We start from the raw sequence: 21,996 nt of genomic DNA on the forward strand, positions 1-21,996 counted from the left end.
TTCGCAAAATTTCAAGTCAACAGGTCTGCATCTACACCACAGAGTGCACACGGCCGTTGTCCGTGCACTGCAGACCGCCATTTGCAGTCCGCAATAAGGGCACGGAGTCCTTACGTTTGTCTGAATGAGCCCTAAAGGGGTTGTCGTGCCATATATATGGATTAGCTATCGCCAGGAGAAGTCATCAATATCTGATCGACAGGGGCCCAACACCTCCACGATCAGCTGTTTGAAGAGGAAGCAGCGCTCCATTTGATTGCCGCTTCCTGGTCATTCCACTACACAGCATCTCCTCTGTAGCAGCGGCATAGTGTAATGACAAGTGAACGGGGCAAGCACTTGTAATTACACTGAACTTATGAGACGATGGGCAGTGTAATGAAGAGGCAGCAGCACTCGCATGGAGCGTCACCTCCTCTTCAAACCCCCGCCTATTAGATACTGAAGACCTATCCTGACGATAGATCATCAATATATATGGCAGCACAACCCCTTTAAATCATATATAAAAGAGCGCACAACAAATAATTCATCTTACTTAATAAAAAGGACCTATCACCACAAAATACAATGCAATTTGCAGGAAGCATGTTACAGAGCAAGAAGAGCAAGCTGAGAAGAATGATGTAACGTTTTGTGGGAAAAGATTCAGTAAAACTTGTAAATTATACATTTACACGTACATCTTTGCTTTTTCTGACTTAAAGGGGTTGTTTCACTTCAGCAAATGGCATTTACCATGTAGAGAAAGTTGAAGGGTTTCTGTCACCAGAATTAACCCTCTTAAACTGCCTGACATTAGATCTAACTCTGCTATTTTTATGTTTATTGATGCCCCCTTACTGTACAAATCGTACTTTTGTAACATGCAAATTAGCCTCTAGGAGCGGGGGGTGGTTGCTCCTGCTCCTAGAGGCTCCGTTCTTCCACCTCCTTCCACGCCCTGCCATCCTTGATTGACAGGCCAGCGTTCGTCTTCTCAGTAAAATATTCACATAAAACTGGGATTGCTTCAGGCATAACTGCATGAATATATGAATTTTCATAGGGAAACATTGGTGACACTTTTTTTTTTTAACAAATAACAGTCAATGAAGGTCATATACTAATGACCGGCGTTTCACACACCGGTCTTGGTTAAAACCTCACTGGCAGAAAATATAGCTGCATACCTCCATGCACCAGAACATGCGCTGGAGTAGATTTCTGGCGCACATGTTGTTCAATGAGTGGGGCCACGGAGCTTCAACAGCCTGCATCCCTCCGCCCACTTTTTGGAAAATGTGGCTACGATTTTGCAAAAAACCTATAAAATCACACTTGTGACATAATTTGTATCTTTTCTATGCCAAAACACTGGCATAGAACATTAGTACATTTCCCCAATGTAAATGTTGGGTGGACAACATAGAACTAATTAGATCTTATAGGGATTTTCCTATTTTAGATCAGTCAAAGTAGGCATGGAACATTTTGGAACAGAAGTTGTGGTGACACGTCAAGTGAATGTCAACACTTTACCGCGTCCAGAATTATTTGCCAATTAATTTTTAAATAGACAGAGCTTTGTTTTATTAATAGAGAGCTCCCTGCAGCCATCACTAGAGGGAGCTTGCTGCATGCTGTGCATTTTCTGAATGTATTAACAGTATGCAATAAGCTCCCTTCCAGTGACAGCAGCACTTAGCCAGCATAGTATCCTTTAACCCACTAGTGACCACCAATATGCCTTTTTACGGTGGTCACTAATGGGTTTTAGGCTAGGAAATATCAACAGCGGCATCTAAGAGATTCACAGGGAGGGACCATCAGCAATCACGCAAACGAGATTGCGGGATCCTGATGTCCAAGTCCATCATTGTCTGCCTATTAGGTGTAGCCTGATCGTGCCTGTCAGTATTGTACAAACAATATAATACACTGTACTGCATTAACAGTACAGTGTATTTATTAGACAAGCGCTCAAAGTTTCCTTGTGGGACTAATAAGTGGTAAAAAAAAAAATATTAAATAAAAGCACCCTTTTCCATAGAAAAAAAAATTGCTTTTCAATGTAAAAAACAAAAATTGCAAAAATCACTAGCAAATATTTGGTATCGCTGCGTAAGTAACAACCCGCACTACACAGTTATCAGGTAATTTATCCAACACGGTGAACACCATTAAAAATGGTACTGACCTAGAGAATAAAGTTATTATAGTATTTATACCAAAAAATGAACGCTGCAAAATGTATAAAGTGAAAAATTTATAGCAGTATTGCTGTTTTTTTTTACAATTCCTACCCAGAAAGAGTTATTAAAAGTTAATAAAATTAAGTTATGTTAACCCCAAAATGGCTCCATTAAAAACTAAAACTTGTCCCGCAAAAATCAAGCCCTCATAAAGCTACATTAACAGAAAAATAAAAATAAAGTTCTAACAATTGAAATGTGACAATGAAAAAAAAATGCTTGGACACTAAGGCCCAAAACACTAGCAGTGATGGCTAACCTCTGGCACTCCAGCTTTGGCGAAACTACGACTCCCAGCATGCTTTATTCATTTCTATGGAGTTCTGAGAACAGCCAAGCAAGTGTGCATGTAGTTTTACCACAGCTGGAGTACTGGAGCTTAGCCATCACAGCACTAAGGTGGCCTGTATGGAACCAGCTGAGATGCCAGCTTTAGCAACCTCTGGGTGTGCAGGATCTAAAGAGTTCAGCTACAACATGTGTGGGCAAATGTGAACAGGATTCCATACATGCCCAACCATATCTCATCTTGTATCCAGGCTACAGCCTCCTAACAGTTATGCAGTTTTCTCCAATAAACTTATCCTTTATAAATATTTAATATTGTTATCACTTGTTATCACTTGCATAAATCATCATTCCAACTTCTTGGTGCGTTATTTTTTTTGTCAATGAGTGTATATTAAGACAATAATCAGCACAGAATCCTGAATCTAAAAAAATGGTGTTAAAGGGTAGACAGCCATGTAAGGACAAAGGTTTACTAGGAAGGACATCCATTGTAAACATGACCATCAACACATTCAGACTGTTTCCATATGAGTAAAAAATAAAGAATACAATTTAAAGTAGAATAAAAAAACAAATTAATGATCACACAACAAAATAGGTCAAGCAACAGATGGTATGAGCAAACCAGAAATGTTATATCACATGCACAAATGCAAGAGAAAGAAGTAGCTTCCAAAACCACCAACTATCTGGATCAGAGGATGGTTCTGTTCTTGGTTAAATGAAGCATGATAAGGAGTCGGCAGGGTGCGCATGATACAGGCTATTTGTGGCAAAGACTGAGAATCTGCTCAACTGTATTTGCATAAGCTAGGAAATGTGAAAAACAATATTACAACACAAGTACCTGACAGCAGACAGTCCAAGAAACAATGTTTTAAAAAAAATCTTTATGGAAGATGGCTTGTTGCCTCTTCTTCTAACAGTTAGCTTCATTATGCCTTAAAGGATAAATCTGCCTTAGGCCTCCTGCACACAAACGTGTACGTCCCGTTGCCGTATTGTGGACCGCATTTGCGGATCCGCAATACATGAGTGCTGTTCTGTGGGCATTCGCATGGGTCCGCAAATCCGGAGATGCGGAATGGTGCGGGACAGAAGCACAGAACGGAACCCTACGGGAGCACTACGGAGTGCTTTCGTGGGGTTTTATCCCGTACTTCCGTTCCGCAAAAAGATAGAATATGTCCTTTCTTTTTGTGGAACGGCCGGATCGCGGACCCAATAAAGTGAATGGGTCCGCGATCTGCTGCGGCTGCCCCACGGATGGTGTTTGTGTACGACCACGGGGCGCACATGTTCGTGTGCAGGAGGCCTTAAAGGGGGTTTCCAGGATCTAAGCATTGATGACCTATCCTCAAGGTTGGTTCATCAATATCCACATTGGTGGGGCTCCAACTCTTGGCCTCCACCATTCCATTGCATCAAAAGGGCTTCACAGGCAAGAACATTGCAGCTTGTAAAATTACACATAATGTACACAAATGGCATAACAGTTTCCTAAAGAGGATTTAGCTATGGGATTGGGTAACCAAGGGTGCTTGTGCAGTGCTTGCTCAGAAATAGCAGCAGGCAGGTGTGAGTGAATCTGAACGCACAGTAAGTTTGGAGGGCAGCAAAAAAGGCCCTTTTAATAAGAACTGACATTCTGCAGGAAGTACAGGGATTGGCCTGCAGAGGACTGGAGTAAACTTATTTCCTCCTTGAAACACCACTCAGACTGTTTAGGAAATCTGGAAAAATTATTGGCTGGAGAAGAAAAACTGAGTACTACCAAGTCCTGCATCATGCCAACAGTATGGCATCCTGAGACCATTCATGTGTGGGCTCACTCCCAATTTTGCCTACGAATATTGCCATGTATAAAGTATGGTATAAAAAAATCCTCCATGAGCAACTTCTCCCAACAATCCAGGAGCAATTTGCTAATGAATAATGCTTTTTTTTCCAGCCTGATGGAGCACCATGTGACAAGGCAAAAGTGTTAACTAAATGGCTCGGTGATCAAAACAATAAAATTTTAGGTCCATGGCCATGAAGCTCTCCAGATCTCAATGGCAAAAAGCAGGTGGTCAATCCTCAAAAAGCAGGTGGACATAAAAAGAAAACAAAGAAATTGTGATAAGGTACATTAGCTGAAAAGGCAAAAATGGGTTGCCATCACCAGTAGGGATTTGGCCCATAAGTTAATATTCAGCATGCCAGGGAGAATTCTAGAAAAAATCTTGAAAAAGAAGGCTCAGCACCTTAAATATTGAGTCTTTGAATAAACTATGTATTTGTCAATAAAAGTAAAAAAAAAAAGGAGGAAATTCTCATAATTGTACTGTATACAATAGAAACATCTGACAAAAAAATCTAAAAATACTGAAGAAGCAAATTTTGGGAAAACCAAAATTTGTGTCAGTCTCAAAACTTTTGGCCACGACTGTATGGTACAGTGCTGTGTTTGGTATGCTATGAAAAGGCAGCAGCACTCCATAGCCTCTTCAAACAGTTGGTTGGGGTGTAGGAAATTGGACCTCAACTTATCTGATATTGATAACCTATCCTATTTATAAATTTTTTTGAAATTATGGGCAATTTTTTTTTTATAAAAGAATAAAAAAAAATGCTTCAGTCGCTCATTGGTGGAGCGGGTGATCGGAGGAGGTAGTAAAGCTTTGTTATTTAGTACATGTTGCCTTTTTTTTACTTAATTCATTCTGGAAGAACCTCGTAAGAACAGTGACATGTCATAAAATGTCCTATTTAAAAATAAAAAAAAAGCTTAGTAAGGTAGATATCCCCCTTTAAGAAGAATCTATCATAGAACCCTGTTTCTAGGACTGTCTAATGATAAAATATTCAACACGTGAATTCTAGTGTGCATTTTTTTTCCCAATACAATGATTAGAAAATGTTTTTGAGGCAGAAAATATAAATGTATTTGGAGAAAGGAAAATAAATAAAAATACAAGAAAGCACAGCACAAACATTGGGGAAGGTGACATACCAACATAGAATTATCCAGCAATACAACCTGCAGGAGATAAAAAGTGACATACTAAAGTCTAGTTTGCTTTCTGTTTCTTTTGCAGTAATTTGCAAACTTTTTACACTGGAAAACATGAATAAATGCATATACATTTCAAATTTGGGAAGATGCCGACATGCCTTAATTTTTTTTAAATCATCTTTCTTAGATAGAGAAGGAAACGTGGTGGTGTATTTATAGAAGTTCACTAGTCTATGTGTAATGGGGGGGCGGGGGGGGGGGGGGCTACCAGAGCACTTATCCACTCCAATCCTGCACACTATAAATGTAATAGTAATATAACCACCACTGAAGTAACTAGTGACTGCCACAATGGTATGTTTTGTTAATGTGATATATGCTGTAATTTATCATGTTTAATAAGGATCTGTGTGTGGTTTATATAGTCCAATATATTTTCCTGTGGGCCCAGTTCTTTACCATTTCATATCCGGGCCATTTGCCCCCTTCCTGACCAGGCCTAATTTTGCAAATCTGACATGTGTCACTTTATGTGGTAATAACTTTGGAACACTTTCACTTATCCAAGCCATTCAGAGATTGTTTTCTCGTGCAACATTGTACTTCATGATAGTCATAAATTTGAGTCAATATATTTCACCCTTATTCATTAAAAAATCCCAGCTTTACCAAAAAGTTAGAAAAATTCACAATTTCTCTGCTTTTAAAACAGAAAGTGATACCTCATAAAAATTGGACTTTTTGTACTCACCGTAAAATCCTTTTCTCGTAGTAGGCATTGGGGGACACAGCACCATGGGTATATGCCCAGCTGCCACTAGAAACAAAAAAAGTGTTGGCTCCACCCAGGTGGGCTATACCCCTCTGCCAGAGCAGAGAGAGATCAGTCGGTACAAAAGCAGTAGGAACGTCACACCTGAACCAAAAAAACTGAAAGCCAACAAGTCTTCAACTGGGGAAACCTGACAACCAAACTAGGCAAAAGCCTAAACCTCCAACAAGAAGAAACTCAAGAAGGGGGGGATCTGTGTCCCCCAATGCCTACTACGAGAAAAGGATTTTACGGTGAGTACAAAAAATCTAATTTTCTCGTGCATGGCATTGGGGGACACAGCACCATGGGACGTCCAAAAGCAGTCCCCGAGGGAGGGAAGAAAAAAGCGCCATGCCACCAATCTAAAGCACAGCTGCTTGCAGAACCTTGCGTCTCAGACTGGCATCAGCAGAAGCCAAGGAATGAATATGGTAGAACTTAGAAAAAGCTGATGCCTGATGACGCACCGCCCAAGAAGCCCCAACCGCCCTAGTCGAATGTGCGGTCAACCTGGAAGGGGGAGCCCGGCCCTTCATGACATAGGCCTCCTTGACGGCCGACCGAACCCGGCGAGAAATGGTGGCCTTGGAGGCAGGTAAACCCTTAAGAGGTCCCGCCGGGACCACAAAAAGAGAGTCCGAACGACGGAAGGGTTCTGTGAAGCGAAGATACAGGCGAAGAGCCTGAACCACATCCAAGCAATGGAGGGATTTCTCCCTAGAGTGAGAAGGATTGGGGCAGAAGGAAGGAAGGACGATTTCCTCATTAATATGAAACGAGGAAACCACCTCCGGAAGAAAGGAGGGAACAGGACCAAAGCCATCTTGTCCTGATGGAACACCAGGAAAGGATAACGACAAGAAAGTGCCGCAAGTTCGGAAACCCGGCGGATGGAGGTGACAGCCACGAGGAAGACCACCTTAAACGAGACAAACGCCAGAGAGATCTCTGCGAAGGGCTCAAAGGGCGATGACTGAAGGGCGTACAGGACGAGATTCAGGTCCCATGGCTCCACCGGAAAGCAAAAAGGGAGGGGCTCGGCGAGCAACACCCTGGAGAAAAGTCTTAACCTGGGCCCGCGAGGCCACAGGACGCTGGAAGAGGGCCGAAATCTGCCCCCTGAGAGAAGCCAGGCGAAGACCCTTATCAAATCCGGCCTGAAGGAAAGCCAGAATGTTAGAGACGGAGAAACGGAAAGGGCGAAAACGACCAGATTCGCACCAGGCAAAATACGCTCTCCAGATCCGATAGTAAATGCGGGCCGAATGGGGCTTGCGAGCGTGAAGCATCGTCCGGATGACCGAGTCCGAGAGACCACGGGACTTCAGGACCGCGGTCTCAACAGCCACGCCGTCAAACGAAGCTGAGGTAAATTCGGCTGGAACAGAGGGCCCTGGGAAAAGAGATCGTGGCGCGGAGGAAGTCGCCACGGGACATCCGCGAGCAGAAACACCAGATCCGCGTACCACGCCCTGCGGGGCCAATCCGGAGCCACCAGGATCGCCGGAACTCGGGCTGCCTTGAGACGCTTGAGCACTCGGGGAAGGAGAGGAATGGGGGGAAACAGATACAGAAGGTCGAACTGAGACCAAGGCAGAACTAGGGCGTCGACCGCGAGAGCCTGAGGGTCCCTGGACCGCGCAACATAGCACGGGAGCCTGTGGTTGAGGCGCAACACGAAGAGATCCATGTCCGGAGTTCCCCAACGGTGACAAAGTTGGAGGAATACCTCTGGGTGGAGAGACCATTTGCCCGGATCGACGAGCTGACGACTGAGAAAGTCTGCCGCCCAATTGTCGACCCCGGGAATGTATACGGCGGAGAGGACTGGAACGTGCTCCTCCGCCCACCGCAGGATACGGGAGGCTTCCTGAGGGGCCATCACACTCCTGGTGCCCCCTTGGTGGTTCAGATAGGCCACGGCGGTGGAATTGTCCGTCTGAACCCGGTTCGGGAGACCGCGGAGGCGGGGATTCCAGTTCGAGGATGTTGACCTGCAGGGAGGACTCCTGGACAGTGAGGGACTCGAAGACCGCCCCCCAACCTGAGAGGCTGGCATCTGTGGTGATCACCCGCCAACTGGGGGGAAGGAAAGACCGGCCCAGGGACACCGTCCGAGGATTCAGCCACCGGGAGAGATCCTGGCAAAGCTCGGGAGGGAGACCGGTCCGGCGATCGAGGCCTGCCGGGGACTAATCCCACCTGGATAGGATGAACAACTGAAGGTTCCGGGAGTGGAATTGGGAATAGGGAATGGCCTCAAAGGAGGCCACCATCCTGCCCAGGACGCGCATACACAACCTGATGGTCAAGGGGGACGGGTCGCGGAGACGAGTAACCCCCGCCTGAAGAGAGGCAATCTTCTCTGGGGGAAGGAACACCCGCCCGAGGCGAGTGTCGAAGATCATGCCTAGAAAGGGCATCCTCCGGCATGGGACGAGAGAGGACTTGGAGTGGTTGATGAGCCACCCGAATTGGGCAAGAGCCGAGAGGGTGGTGCGTAGGCTGGACCGGTTGTCCTCCAAAGACGGAGCACGGATCAGAAGGTTGTCCAGGTAAGGAACCAATGCGCCCTCCCTGGCACGGAGAAGTGCCACGAGAGGCGCTAGCACCTTTGTGAAAACCCTCGGGGCAGAGGCCAGGCCGAAGGGCAGGGCAACGAACTGAAAATGAACCCACCGCGAAGCGAAGGAACCTTTGATGGGAGAGGGCAATGGAGACATGTAGATAAGCGTCCTGAATGTCTATGGACGACAGGAACTCGTCCACCTCCAGGGAGGTGATCACCGACCGGAAGGAATCCATGCGAAAATGACGGACACGGACAAAGTGATTAAGCGCCTTCAGGTCCAGGATTGAGCGGAGCGAACCGTCCTTCTTGGGAACCGTAAACAGGTTTGAGTAGAACCCCTGAAAGCGTTCTGATTCCGGAACCGGAACGATGACCCCTAGAGAGTGAAGGGAACGAATGGCCCGAAAAAACTCGTCTGCCCTGGCGGGGGACTTGGGAGGCGACGTCAGGAAGAACCGTCCCGACGGGAGACCGGAAAAATTCGATCTTGTATCCGGAGGAGACCACCTCCAGAACCCAAGCATCCTCCACACTTGCTTGCCAGATATTCTGAAAGGCGAGCAAGCGCCCCCCCACCTTGACCGGGGCCAAGTCATGCGGAAGATGGCTTAGTGGACTGGGGGCGCGCAGGTTTGGGCTTGGCATGCCAGGAGGGTTTGGCCTTAAAGAAAGGCCTGGTGGACTTCTTGTCCTGTCGGGCGGAGGGGGCCCGAAAGGAACGAAAAGTCTGCGCCCGGGAAGACGACCCAGGAAAGCGACGGCGGCGAGGCTCGTTCTGGGGGAGAAGAGAACTCTTACCGCCAGTGGCCTCAGAGATGAGCTCCTCCAGACGCTTCCCAAAAAGCTTCCCACCTAGGAAGGGAAGGGAGATTAGAGCCTTTTTGGAGGCGGAATCTGCCGCCCAAGAACGAAGCTATTTGGTGCGGCGAATGGCCACAGAATTAGCGGCCGCACGGGCGGTGAGCCGACTCCATAGAGGCATCACAAAGAAATTTGGACGCCTGGTAGATCTGAGAGGCAAGCACAGCCAGTTCCCCCTGGACCGAGTCTGGGGGTAAGGCTCGGATGAGCTGCTTGGCCCAGATCGCGCAGGCCTTGGCCACCCAGGAAGCGGCGAAGGCAGGGCGGATGGCAGCACCCGCTGCTACAAAGATGGACTTGGCCAAGGAGTCGACCCGCTTGTCAGCTGGATCCGACAAGGAAGCAGCGTCAGCCAGGGGAAGGGTAGTGGCCTTCGCCAGGCGTGCCACATGAGGATCTACCTGAGGAGGTACGGTCCAGAGGTTGACGGATTCCTCAGAAAAGGGATAAGGGACATCCGGGGCCTTGGTAAGGTGAAGGCGCTGATCAGGGTGACGCCACTCCTTAGCCAGAAGTGCGTCAAGATCCGCGTGATTAGGGAAAACCACAGCGGAAAGTCTGGAACGGCGGAAGGAAACCGACTCCTGGGAGGAGGAAGAAGGGTCGTCCTGCACATGAAACGCGTCCCGGACAGCTTTAATGAGATCCTGTATGGCCGCAGACATCGCCGAGCACCGCTCGGAGTCCCCAGGAGCGGCGGAAACGGCTGAAGAGGAAATCTTGCCAGTCTCAGACTTATCCGGGGAATGATCCGAGGAAGCTGAGGAAGAGTGGGACCCGGCCGAGACCCTACGAGGTCGCTTAAGGGACCGAGTGCCAGAACGAGAACGGACGTCCCCGGCGGGAGAGTCCCTGCTAGAGGCGGCCGCAATCTGAGCGGGCAAACGGTCCAGAGACTGCGCCAGGGATTGGGAGAGGCTGGCAAGGTTCCCTATGACCTGGGACAGGGTAGCAGCCCATTCCGGAAGAACCAACCCGGCGGGGGCCGCAGGGGCGGCCTGGGGATCAAGGCACTGTGTGCAGAGGGAGTTAGACTGGCCGCATGGAAACTTCTTATTACAAAGAAAATATGCATAATGAGTAGAGATCCCAGCAGGGGGAGTGGGATCCCGACCAGAAGAAAACATGTGGGCTTAGGATGGAGCCTGCAAGGAAAGAAGTCAGCCAGGGGGCTGCCTACCAGACCCAATGGAGCTGTGTCCCAGAAGAAGAGCAGCCGTAGCACAGGAGAGGAGCAGCAAGATGGCGACCGGCGTCCTCCAACATGCAAAGAGAGAAAAAGAGCCGGCAGCAGGCGAAGATAACGCCCCACAGAAGCCCGCGCTGGAGGAGGATTGGCAGGAGGAGTAAAAAAAACACTCCCATGGCTCCTCCCACGGAGGGGAGGGACAAGAAACGAGCCCGGGAAGCCAGGAGTGGGCGGGAGGTAAAGCTCCGCCCCACGTGACCTGCGGCCTAGTAGGCCGGAAAAAAACGGGGCCTGGAGAAGAAAGTGCGGCCGGGAACGAACGCCCGCAATCGCGGAGAAGTCCGAAAGCAGCCGTGAAATAGGAGGGACACAGCGCCCAGTGAAAAAGGCGCCCTGCCAGCAAAGGTGCCCAAAAATGACCCCCATTAAGGAGGATAAAGCCCCGACTTCCAGGGTCAAAGTGTCGGACCCAGAAAACAAGGCACGGGCCTCCTTGCAGGTACACCGGCAGGGGAGAAGGGTGGGTGAGCAGAATTGCCGCTGAAGCATATGTGCCTCATGCTACTAGGGGCCCATGAGAAGGAGAAGAGGGAGGGGGAGAGGGGCTCAGGGTCCCCGCCATGGATCCGGATCCCTACTTACCTTCCGATGTCTTCAGGCTCAGCAGTGACCACCCCCTCGGCGGACTCAACACGGGAACCGTGGATCCACCGGAATTCCACTGCGGGCGCAGTTTCAACTGGGGACTGGGTGGCTGCCAGGTACCTGAGTACGCGCCCGCAGGGGGGCAACTAAAGTGGAACACAATGGAGCCACCCCTGCAGCGAAGAAGAGAAGAAAAAATAAAAAGTTTAAATAAAAAATTAGAAGGATGACCACGAAAAAAGATAGCAGGTCATGTCTGCCTCCTACGGACACTAGAACAAGACTGATCTCTCTCGGCTCTGGCAGAGGGGTATAGCCCACCTGGGTGGAGCCAACACTTTTTTTTGTTTCTAGTGTCAGCCTCCTAGTGGCAGCTGGGCATATACCCATGGTGCGGTGTCCCCCAATGCCGTGCACGAGAAATATTTATTACCGGTAATTAACATTCCCCATGTGTCTACTTTATGTTGGCATAATTTTGTAAATGTCATTTTATTTTTTTAGGACGTTAGAAGGCTTACAATTTTAGAGGCAATTCTTAAAATTTTTAAGAAAATTGCCAAAACCCACTTTTTAAAGGACCAGTTCAGGTCTGAAGTCACTTTGTGGTACTTACATAGCGGATACCCTTATAAATGACCCCATTGTAGAAACTACACCCCTCAAGTAACTAAAAACTGATTTTAAAAACTTTGTTAACCTTTGTTAACCTGTTGCAGGATAACAGGCTGAACTGGATGGACAAATGTCTTTTTTCGGCCTTATATACTATGTTACTATGTTTAGGTGTTCCCCAAGAATTAAAGGAAAATGAGATCAAATTTTAAAATTTCCCTTTTTTAGCAGATTTTCCATTTTAATCCATTATTTTCTTTAACACATCGAGGGTTAACAGCCAAACAAAACTCAATATTTATTACCCTGATTCTGCGGTTTACAGAAACACACCACATGTGGTCGTAAACTGATGTACGGGGACACGGCAGGGCGCAGAAGAAAAGGAGCGCCATATAGTTTTTGGAAGGCAGATTTTGCTGAACTGGTTTTTAGATGCCATGTCCCATTTGAAGCCCCCCTGATGCACCCTTACCCAGTTTTATTGGTAGTATTTTGGGGTACATATGATTTTTAATTGCTCTATATTACGTTTTTTGTGAGGCAAGGTAACCAAAAAATGGCTGTTTTAGCACAGTTTTTAATTTTTACAACATTCATCTGACAGAGTAGATTGTTACGGGACGCAATGATATCAAATATGTCTACTTTCTTTGTTTGTTTCACATAATAAAGCATTTTTGAAAAAAAATTATGTTTTAGTGTCTCCATTTTCTGAACGCCATATTTTTTTATTTTTCTGCTGATAGTCTTGTGCACTTGGTGTTGCACTTTTTGTGATGTTAGGTGACAAAAAATTGCTTTTTTGGCACAGTTTTTTTATTTTTTATTATTATTTACGGTGTTCACCTGAGGGGTTAGGTCATGTGATATTTTTATAGAGCTGGTTGTTATGGACGCGGCGATACCTAATATGTATACTTTTTTTTTATTTCACTTTAACACAATAATAGTATTTTTTTAACTAAAATTATGTTTTAATGTGTCCATGTTCTGAGAGCTATAGTTTTTTAATTTCTTGAGCGATTTTCAATGTAGGGGTTCATTTTTTGCGAAATGAGGTGAGGGTTTTATTGGTACCATTTTTTGGGACATACGCCTTTTTGATCACTTGGTGTTGCACTTTTTGTGATGTAAGGTGACAAAAATTGCTTTTTTTGACACAGTATTTATTGATTTATCTATTTGTTTATGGTGTTTATCGGACTGGGTGGATCATTTGATATATTTATAGAGCCGACCATCACGGACGCGGCAATACCAAATATGTCTATTTTATTAATTTTTTTCTATTTAAAAAAATAATAATTATTCCTTACTTGGGGAATTTTTATTTTTTTATTTTACACTTTGCATCCCCCATGAGGTCATACAAGACCTCTGGGGGACATTTAACTTCCCTTTTTTTTCTTTCTTCCCACTATTGATTTCTCCTGTAACTGGGGCTCGACATAGTAGCCCCAGTTACAGGGGAAATACACCTCCCAGAGAGGCTGTACAGCAGAATACAACGCTGTACAGCCTCAGTGCAGAGCTGATCGAGGTCTATAAAAGACCCGACAGCTCCTGCACTCTCCCGGCCACCGAGACAGGAAGCGCATAGCGCTTCCTGATCTGTACACACAGCGCCTGGGAACTATCTCTGCCTTCTCTCTGGGTTGCCCTGCTGTCACTGACGATTAGCGTGCAGCTGCCATCTCTGAATGGATGTTCAGAAACATCCATTCAGAGATAGAGATCCACCTCCCGTACGTTTACAGTCAACAGACAGACAGGAGGTAGTTAAGTTATGCCTATATCGACATTTTCTTGTAAAATATGTAATTTTTCCTTTTCACAGTTACGTTTTTCTAAGTTCTGTAAAACGTTTGTTGGGTCCAAGTGCTCAGGACACCCCATTAAAAATTCTTTGGGGGTGTAATTTCCAAAAAGGGGTAACTTTTTCAGGTTTACACTGTAGGCGTGCCTGAGGGGGTATTCAAATGTCACACAGCCCTCCAAAAACCATATGGCGCTTCATCCCTTCTAAACCCTGCGGTGTGCCCATACAACAGTTTACCACTACCAATGGGGTGTTTCTGTAAACTACAGAATTATAGTAATCAATACTAATCAATACAATACTTGCTGTGTTATAGGGAAAAATAGATTAAAATAAAACATCTGCAAAAAACATGAAATGTTTAAATTTCACCTCCAATTTCCTTTAATTCTTGTGGAACACCAAAAGGGTTAACAAAGTTTGTAAAATCAGTTTTGAATAATTTGAGGGGTGCAGTTGCTAAAATGGGTCATTCAAAATCTTCTAAATTTTTGAGTAAATTCTGGACTTTTTTTTATTTTTATTTTATAAATGAAGGTATAATATATAGACCTCAACTTGCCACTAACAAGAAGTACAATGTGTCACGAAAAAATAATCTCAGAATCTCTTGGATAAGTAAAAGCGTTCCAAAGTTTTTACCACACAAAGTGACCCATTTTAGATTTGCAAAAAAAGCCAAGGTCAGGAAGGTGAAAAATGGCAGGGTCATGAAGGGGTTAACTATTACATTATATTTTTATACACTATATCAGTTATGGCGAACCTTTTAGAGATTGAGTGCCCAAACCGCAACCCACAACCCACTTATTTATCGCAAAGTGCCAATAAGGCAATTTAACCTGAATAACAATATAGTATATCTTCCATGTACTTTATTATTTAGCTATAATAGCCTGCCTACATTCAGTGCGCTGCCTGTGCTGTTCATAGTGCGCCCTGCGCTGATGAATGGCAGGAAAAGTCTAAGGCATATTGGTACACCATAGACTTTTTCCAGGGTGCGGGTGCCCACAGAGAGGGCTCTGAGTGCCGCCTCTAGCACCCGTACCATAGGTTCGACACCTCTGCAGTATATGCTGTGCCCCATCAGAAAATGTAGATCTTGGAAGCACTGCAGCTGTTTGTCATGTGCAGTATACATTTTTAAAGGGGTTGTCCGGGTTCAGAGGTGAACCTGGACATACCTCCATTTTCACCCAGGCAGCCCCCCTGACTTGAGCATTGGAGCAGTTCATGCTCCGATGCTCTCCTTTACCATGCGCTAAATCACACAGGACAAAGGCATTTTTAGGAGTTCCAGTGACATACAGGGATCTTCATGGGGCTGCCAGGAAGCCCAGTGACGTCACCAGCACTGATGGGTGGGCTTTAGCACTGTCCTAGCCAGTAAAACAGCTAGGGCAGCGCTAAAGCCCGCCCATCAGTGCCAGTGACGTCACCGAACACACTGCCGGGCGGAAGCTTCCGCCCGACAGTGTGTTATAATAAACAAAAGAGCCTGTGCCCTGCGCGATCTAGCACAGGGCAAGGGAGCGCATCGGAGCATGAGTGAAAATAAGGGTATGAAAATAAGGGTATGTCCGGGTTCAGCTCTGACCCGGACAACCCCTTTAATACATTTGTTAACGACGGACAAATATTGTACACATTTGTGGTACATGTGATCTTTGCATACCTCGATAAACATTTTTATATTGTTTGTGTGTAAATGCTTGCCTGGATGTGCGTTTTAGGCGCAAATGTTTGCTTTCATGCATTTGTTTATAATAATTCATCACATTGTCTGCTTTCAGAAATATGTAGGCTTTCGGGGTGCACTTGCTTTTAAAGGGTTGTAATCCCTGTATTTTATAGGCTGTTACTTTAAAAAAAAATTGCAGCATAAAATCAGATTTTTGACCTTTCCAGTTCTGGTTATATTTTAAAGAAATGTACATGTACATTTAGGCCTAAGTTCTATGTATGTATGTCAGTGGTGGTGTAGTGGCTACAACATTCTGCTTGGGTCATATTTTGATGCAAAACTGCATAAAAGTGTCTGTGAATATAAAGTGGTGAGTGGCACTATGCCAGGTGTCTACTTTCAAAAAGTATATGAGTTTCGAGGGTTAGTATTTTTAATTCACAATTATTATATATATTTTTTTATGTCAAGAGGTGCAAAGTGTAAAAAACACATTAAGGTGACTGTTAGGGGTTTTAAGTGACGTAAAAAATGAATGAGCTATCCTTAGGATGAGGATTGTAGGAGTCTGACTCCCAGCACCCCACTGGTTTTCTGATGGAAATGCCTGTGGTGCTCGGGCAAGTGCCTTGGCCTCTTCCTTGGCATTATCTCCATCAGACATAGTAGGCCCTAATTTATCAAGACCAGCGCGTGCTACGCAGGTTTTGATAGGGCCTACACTGCTGGAGGAGGCATTTAATTTATGACAAGGTCCAGGCCATGTCACAAATTAGATGTCTCCTCCGGTAGTCCATGCCAGACAGATCTACAGCAGCTCAGAGCTGACATAAATTTCTGTCATTATTTACGCTGGTTTCTGGCTTAAATAATAAATGTGTTGGGGACGACCGCCCCGTACACGTCCCACCCTCGCCACAACACTTTTTCAGAAATCTGTGTCAAAATGGCAGTTGCGACAAAAAAAAGCTGCAATGGCATTTAAAAAGTTGCAAAATCTATTTTTTGTGACTTTCTAACACCAAGACATGGGGAAAATGATAAATTCCTCCCCTAAATCTTTGTGCGGCTCAGTTCCATTCAAATGAATTTGATTGACCTAAAATAACAAGCATAATGCTACATAATGTACAGTGCTGCACTTGGTATACTAAGAAGATGAGATGAGCCCACTTAAACTAGTGATCAGTGGGTGGCCTAGAGTTGATCAGATATTTATGACCTAGCCCCAAGGATAGCTTATCAATTTTTAAGTCCCAGAAATTAAATATCATTTTGCATAGCAACACATGTATGGAAAAAACATAATAGGACACAAAGAGCTATACAAGTTGCTGAAGTGGCTGGGAAAACGGTATAATTATGCAGCCATTCACATCAGGCTAAACGTATTATATCGATTACTTTCCACTGTTCAAGTCCATGTATTCTCAACAAACAAGACTCCATGACTGTATATCTAAATATATCTTGACATGTAAAAGATACCAGTTCACTTAAAAGGAATTTAAGCTTTACACAAGTAGAAGACTATAAGGCCAACTTATGATGATACTTACACATAAGGTTGGAACTAAACTGGACAAGTTGACGTGTTTAGGGGCAAACATGTGAAGCTGTTGTAAGCAAGCGATACCCTGGGCCTGGACCAAACAGTCAGCATTCTCCTGCATCACAGAGCAAGCTAGCAAGCAGTAGTTCCTTTGTGACACCACCAATTCCCCCCGGCCTACAAAATACAAAGTTACACATGGTCACAAAATAGATTAAGTGTAAGTCAGACACAAAGTAACATAGTAACATAGTATAAGTAAGTAATCATATTTAGTATTCAAATAAAAAAGAAAATCATAACATCACTGCAGATTGCAAAGCAGTGGAAATTTATGACCAAAATTAAATGTTAAAAGGGTTTTCTGAGTGTTTAATAGTAGGCGAGTGACATCAACAAAGTGCAGAGGCCCCTTTAAACGGCTGATTGTCGGGGTGCCAGGAGTCGGACCCCCACCGATCACATACTGATATCCTATTCCGGGGGTTAGGTCATCAGTATTATAAACTCGGAAAACCCCTTTAAAGCAAAAGTGCTGCAAGGATCACAGCATGGGGTAATGTTTTGCTTACTACTTATCTCCTCAGTTGGGTAATGTTTGCCTACTACTATGTATCTCCTTCTGTTGGGTAACACTGGCCCACTACTTAGCTGATTCAATTGATAATGCTTGCCTACTGCTTATCTCCTTCAGTTGGGTAAGGCTACTTTCACACTAGCGTTCGGGGCTCCGCTTGTGAGCTCCGTTTGAAGGCTCTCACAAGCGGCCCCGAACGCATCCGTACTGCCCCAATGCATTCTGAGTGGATGCGGATCCGCTCAGAATGCATCAGTTTGGCACCGTTTGTCCTCCGCTCAGCAGGCGAACACCCGAACGCTGCTTGCAGCGTTCGGGTGTCCGCCTGGCCGTGCGGAGGCAAACGGATCCGTCCAGACTTACAATGTAAGTCAATGTGGACGGATCCGTCAACTTTCACACTTAGAATTTTTTCTAAACTATAATGCAGACGGATCCGTTCTGAACGGATCTAAACGTCTGCATTATAGGAGCGGATCCGTCTGTGCAGACACCAGACGGACCCGCTCTGAACGCAAGTGGGAAAGTAGCCTAATACTGTCCCACTACTTATCTTATTAAAGGGAATCTGTCACTAGCAATTTACCAATTTATTTTTTTCATGAATCCATGTTTAACAGAGTACCTTTTTTCCATCTGTCTCATTCTTTTGATTGTCAGTCTTGTCATTTCTTAAAAAAATCGATTCTTATGATATGTAAATGACGCTGTAAGGAGCCCAGAGGGGCGTTCTTCTTTCTCCACGGTGCCCAGGAACGCCCCTCTGAAGTGCCGTGCCCGGCTAAATTTGAAAACTAATAACGCCTCCAAGTTCATCTAAATCGCCACCCAGAGGCGCGGCTAAGTGCTCAACACCCCCCCTCCTCAGCGCCGTGCTCTGCGGCAAACACCCCGATCCTCCTCTCGCCGGCATCCCAAATCCCGCGCAGGCGCAGTGCCGGTGATTGCCTGCGCTATGATAAGATGACTGACGGCACTGCGCCTGCGCGGGATTTGGGATGCCGGCGAGAGGAGGATCGGGGTGTTTGCCGCAGAGCGCGGCGCTGAGGAGGGGGGGTGTTGAGCACTTAGCCGCACCTCTGGGAGGCGATTTAGATGAACTTGGAGGCGTTATTAGTTTTCAAATTTAGCCGGGCACGGCACTTCAGAGGGGCGTTCCTGGGCACCGTGGAGAAAGAAGAACGCCCCTCTGGGCTCCTTACAGCGTCATTTACATATCATAAGAATCGATTTTTTGAAGAAATGACAAGACTGACAATCAAAAGAATGAGACAGATGGAAAAAAGGTACTCTGTTAAACATGGATTCATGAAAAAAAAATTTGGGTAAATTGCTAGTGACAGATTCCCTTTAAGGGCTCATGCACACGAACGTATTTTATTTCTGTGTCCCTTCCGGTTTTTTTGCAGACCGTATGCGGAACCATTAATTTAAATGGGACTGCAAAAAAACAGAAGTTACTCTGTGTGCATTCCGTTTTCGTATGTCTGTTCCGCAAAGTGATAGAACATGTCCTACTATTGTCAGCATTACGGACAAGGATAGGACTGTTCTATTAGGAGCCAACTGTTCCGGTCAGCAAAATACGGAATGCACACGGACGTCATCCGAATTTCGGCCCCATGGTGCTGTGTCCCCCAATGCATCCAACGAGAGAAGGATTTTGCGGTAATTACAAATCGATTTTTGTAATTACCGTAAAATCCTTCTCTCGTTGGATGCATTGGGGGACACAGCACCATGGGTATATGCCCAGCTGCCACTAAGAGGCTGATACTAGAAAGAAAAAGTGTTGGCTCCACCCAGATGGGCTATGCCCTCTCCAGAGACACTAAACTAACCAGTTGGTACTAAAGCAGTAGGAGCAAAAAGTGAAACCAACATTTCCTGAACCAGAAAGAGGACCATATCGAAGAGTACCGGGAAACCGAATGAAGAAAAACAAGGGTGGGATCTGTGTCCCCCAATACATCCAACGAGAAAAGGATTTTACGGTAAGTACAAAAATATATTTTTCTCGTGAATGGCATTGGGGGACACAGCACCATGGAACGTTCCAAAGCAGTCCCCGAGGGTGGGAAGAAACAGCCATGCAAAAAACCTAACGCACCGCCGCTTGCAGAACCTTGCGACCCAAACTGGCATCAGCAGAGGCCAAGGAATTGATGTGGTAAAACTTGGAGAAGGTGTGAACTGAGGCCCAGATGGCGGCCTTGCAGACCTGGGAGGCAAAGGCCAGATGCCGGACCGTCCATGATGCCCCGACCGCCCTAGTGGAGTGAGCAGTCAACCGAAAAGGGGGATCATGACCCTTCGCCACATAGGCTTTCTTGACAGTCGAATGAATCCTACGGGATATGGTGGCTTTGGAGGCCTGGAAACCCTTACGCGAGACGACAAAAAGAGAGTCAGAACGACAGAAGGACACCGTTAACTGAAGATACAGCAGGAGCGCTCAAACCACATGCAGGCAATGGAGAGACCGCGCTCTGGGATGAGAGGGGTTAGGACAGAATGAAGGCAGTACAATTTCCTCATTAATGTGGAAGGAGAAAACCACCTTGGGAAGAAAGCGCAGGACAACCTTGTCCTGGTGAAAAATCAAAAAGGGGGGCCGGCAAGAGAGCGTCGCCAGCCCAGAGACTCTGAGAATGGAGGTAATCACGACTAGAAAGGCAACCTTAAAAGAGATGTAAGAAAGGGAGATCTCCTTAAAGGGCTCGAAGGGAGAGGACTGAAGAGCATCTAAGACCAGATACAAATCCCATGGTTCCACTGGAGAACAGAATGGAGGGACACGATGAGCCACCCCCTGAAGGAAGGTTTTCACTTGAGAACGAGAAGCCAAGGGCCTTTGGAAAAGAACAGACAAGGCCGAGATCTGGCCTTTAACCGCCTCACGTCCGCCCATAGGATATAAACGTCCTATGGGTGGACGTCTATTTCTGACAGCACGTTTTAAAACGTCCTGTCAGAAATAGCAGCTGCACGCTAATCGTGCAGCTGCTGATCGGGTTGCCCGCTGTCAGTGACAGCAGGGCAACCCTAAGACAAGGCAGGGACAGTGCCCAGGTGTCCCTGCCTTCACGATCGCTGCAGACACAGCGCTCACCGAGCGCTGTGTCTGCAGAGCAGGAAGCGCTGTGCGCTTCCTGTTCCGGCCCGGCGGTCATGTGACCGCCGTGACCGGAGAGTGCAGGAGCTGTGTGAGGTCTCTCAGAGACCTCGATCAGCCCTGCTGTGAGGCTGTACAGCGCTGGATTGCTGCTGTACAGCCTCTCTAGGGGTGCATTTCTTCTGTAACTGGGGCTACTATGTCAGCCCCAGTTACAGGAGAAATCAACAGTGTAAAAAAAAAAAAAAAGTGAAGTAAATGTCCCCCAGAGGTCTTGTATGACCTTTTGGGGGACGAAAAGTGTAAAATAAAATAAAAATAAAATAAAGGGTTGAAAAAATAAAATAAAAAAAAGTTTCACATGTAAAAAAAAAAAAAATCCCAAGTAAGGAATAAAAAAAAAAATAAAAAAATAGAAAAAATAAAAAAAAGTATACATATTAGGTATTGCCGCGTCCGTAAAAACCAGCTCTATAAAAATATCACATGACCTAACCCCTCGGGTGAACACCGTAAAAAAAAAAAAAAAAAAACTGTGTCAAAACAAGCAATTTTTGTCACCTTGCATCACAAAAGGTGCAACACCAAGTGATCAAAAACGCGTATGTCCCACAAAATGGTACTAATAAAACCGTCACCTCATCCCGCAAAAAATGAGCCCCTACATAAGAAAATCTCTCAAAAAATAAAAAAACTATAGCTCTCAGAACATGGACACATTAAAACATAATTTTTTTGTTTCAAAAATTCTATTATTGTGTAAAACTTTAATAAATGAGAAAAAGTATACATATTAGGTATCGCTACGTCCGTAACAATCTGCTCTATAAAAATGTCACTTGACTGAACCCCTCAGGTGAACGCTGTAAAAATAAATAAATAGAAACTGTGCTAAAACAACCAATTTTTTGGTCACCTTGCCCCATAAAGTGTTATAATGAATGATCAAAAAATCATATGTACCCAAAAATAGTACTAATAAAACTGGCACCTTATCCCCTAGTTTCCAAAATGGGGTCACTTC

At 45.5% G+C, this 21,996-nt stretch overlaps 1 protein-coding gene across 2 annotated transcripts in view; it reads right to left on the minus strand.

Annotated features, from left to right (window-relative positions):
- HEATR5A (HEAT repeat containing 5A) overlaps positions 1-21,996 on the minus strand; it is a 177,026-nt gene that overhangs the window by 86,108 nt on the left and 68,922 nt on the right. The window contains exons 20-21 of one of the 2 annotated variants that reach the window (XM_040411172.1): positions 17,288-17,457; positions 5,521-5,547 (exon numbers count right to left, since the gene is read on the minus strand). In XM_040411172.1, the coding sequence (XP_040267106.1) occupies positions 5,521-5,547; positions 17,288-17,457 (197 nt within the window). The remainder of the gene's footprint in view (positions 1-5,520; positions 5,548-17,287; positions 17,458-21,996) is intronic. The other variant, XM_040411174.1, reaches the window with a different exon arrangement.

The sequence above is a fragment of the Bufo bufo genome, chromosome 11, assembly GCF_905171765.1.
Source record: "Bufo bufo chromosome 11, aBufBuf1.1, whole genome shotgun sequence".
Taxonomy (NCBI): domain Eukaryota; kingdom Metazoa; phylum Chordata; class Amphibia; order Anura; family Bufonidae; genus Bufo; species Bufo bufo.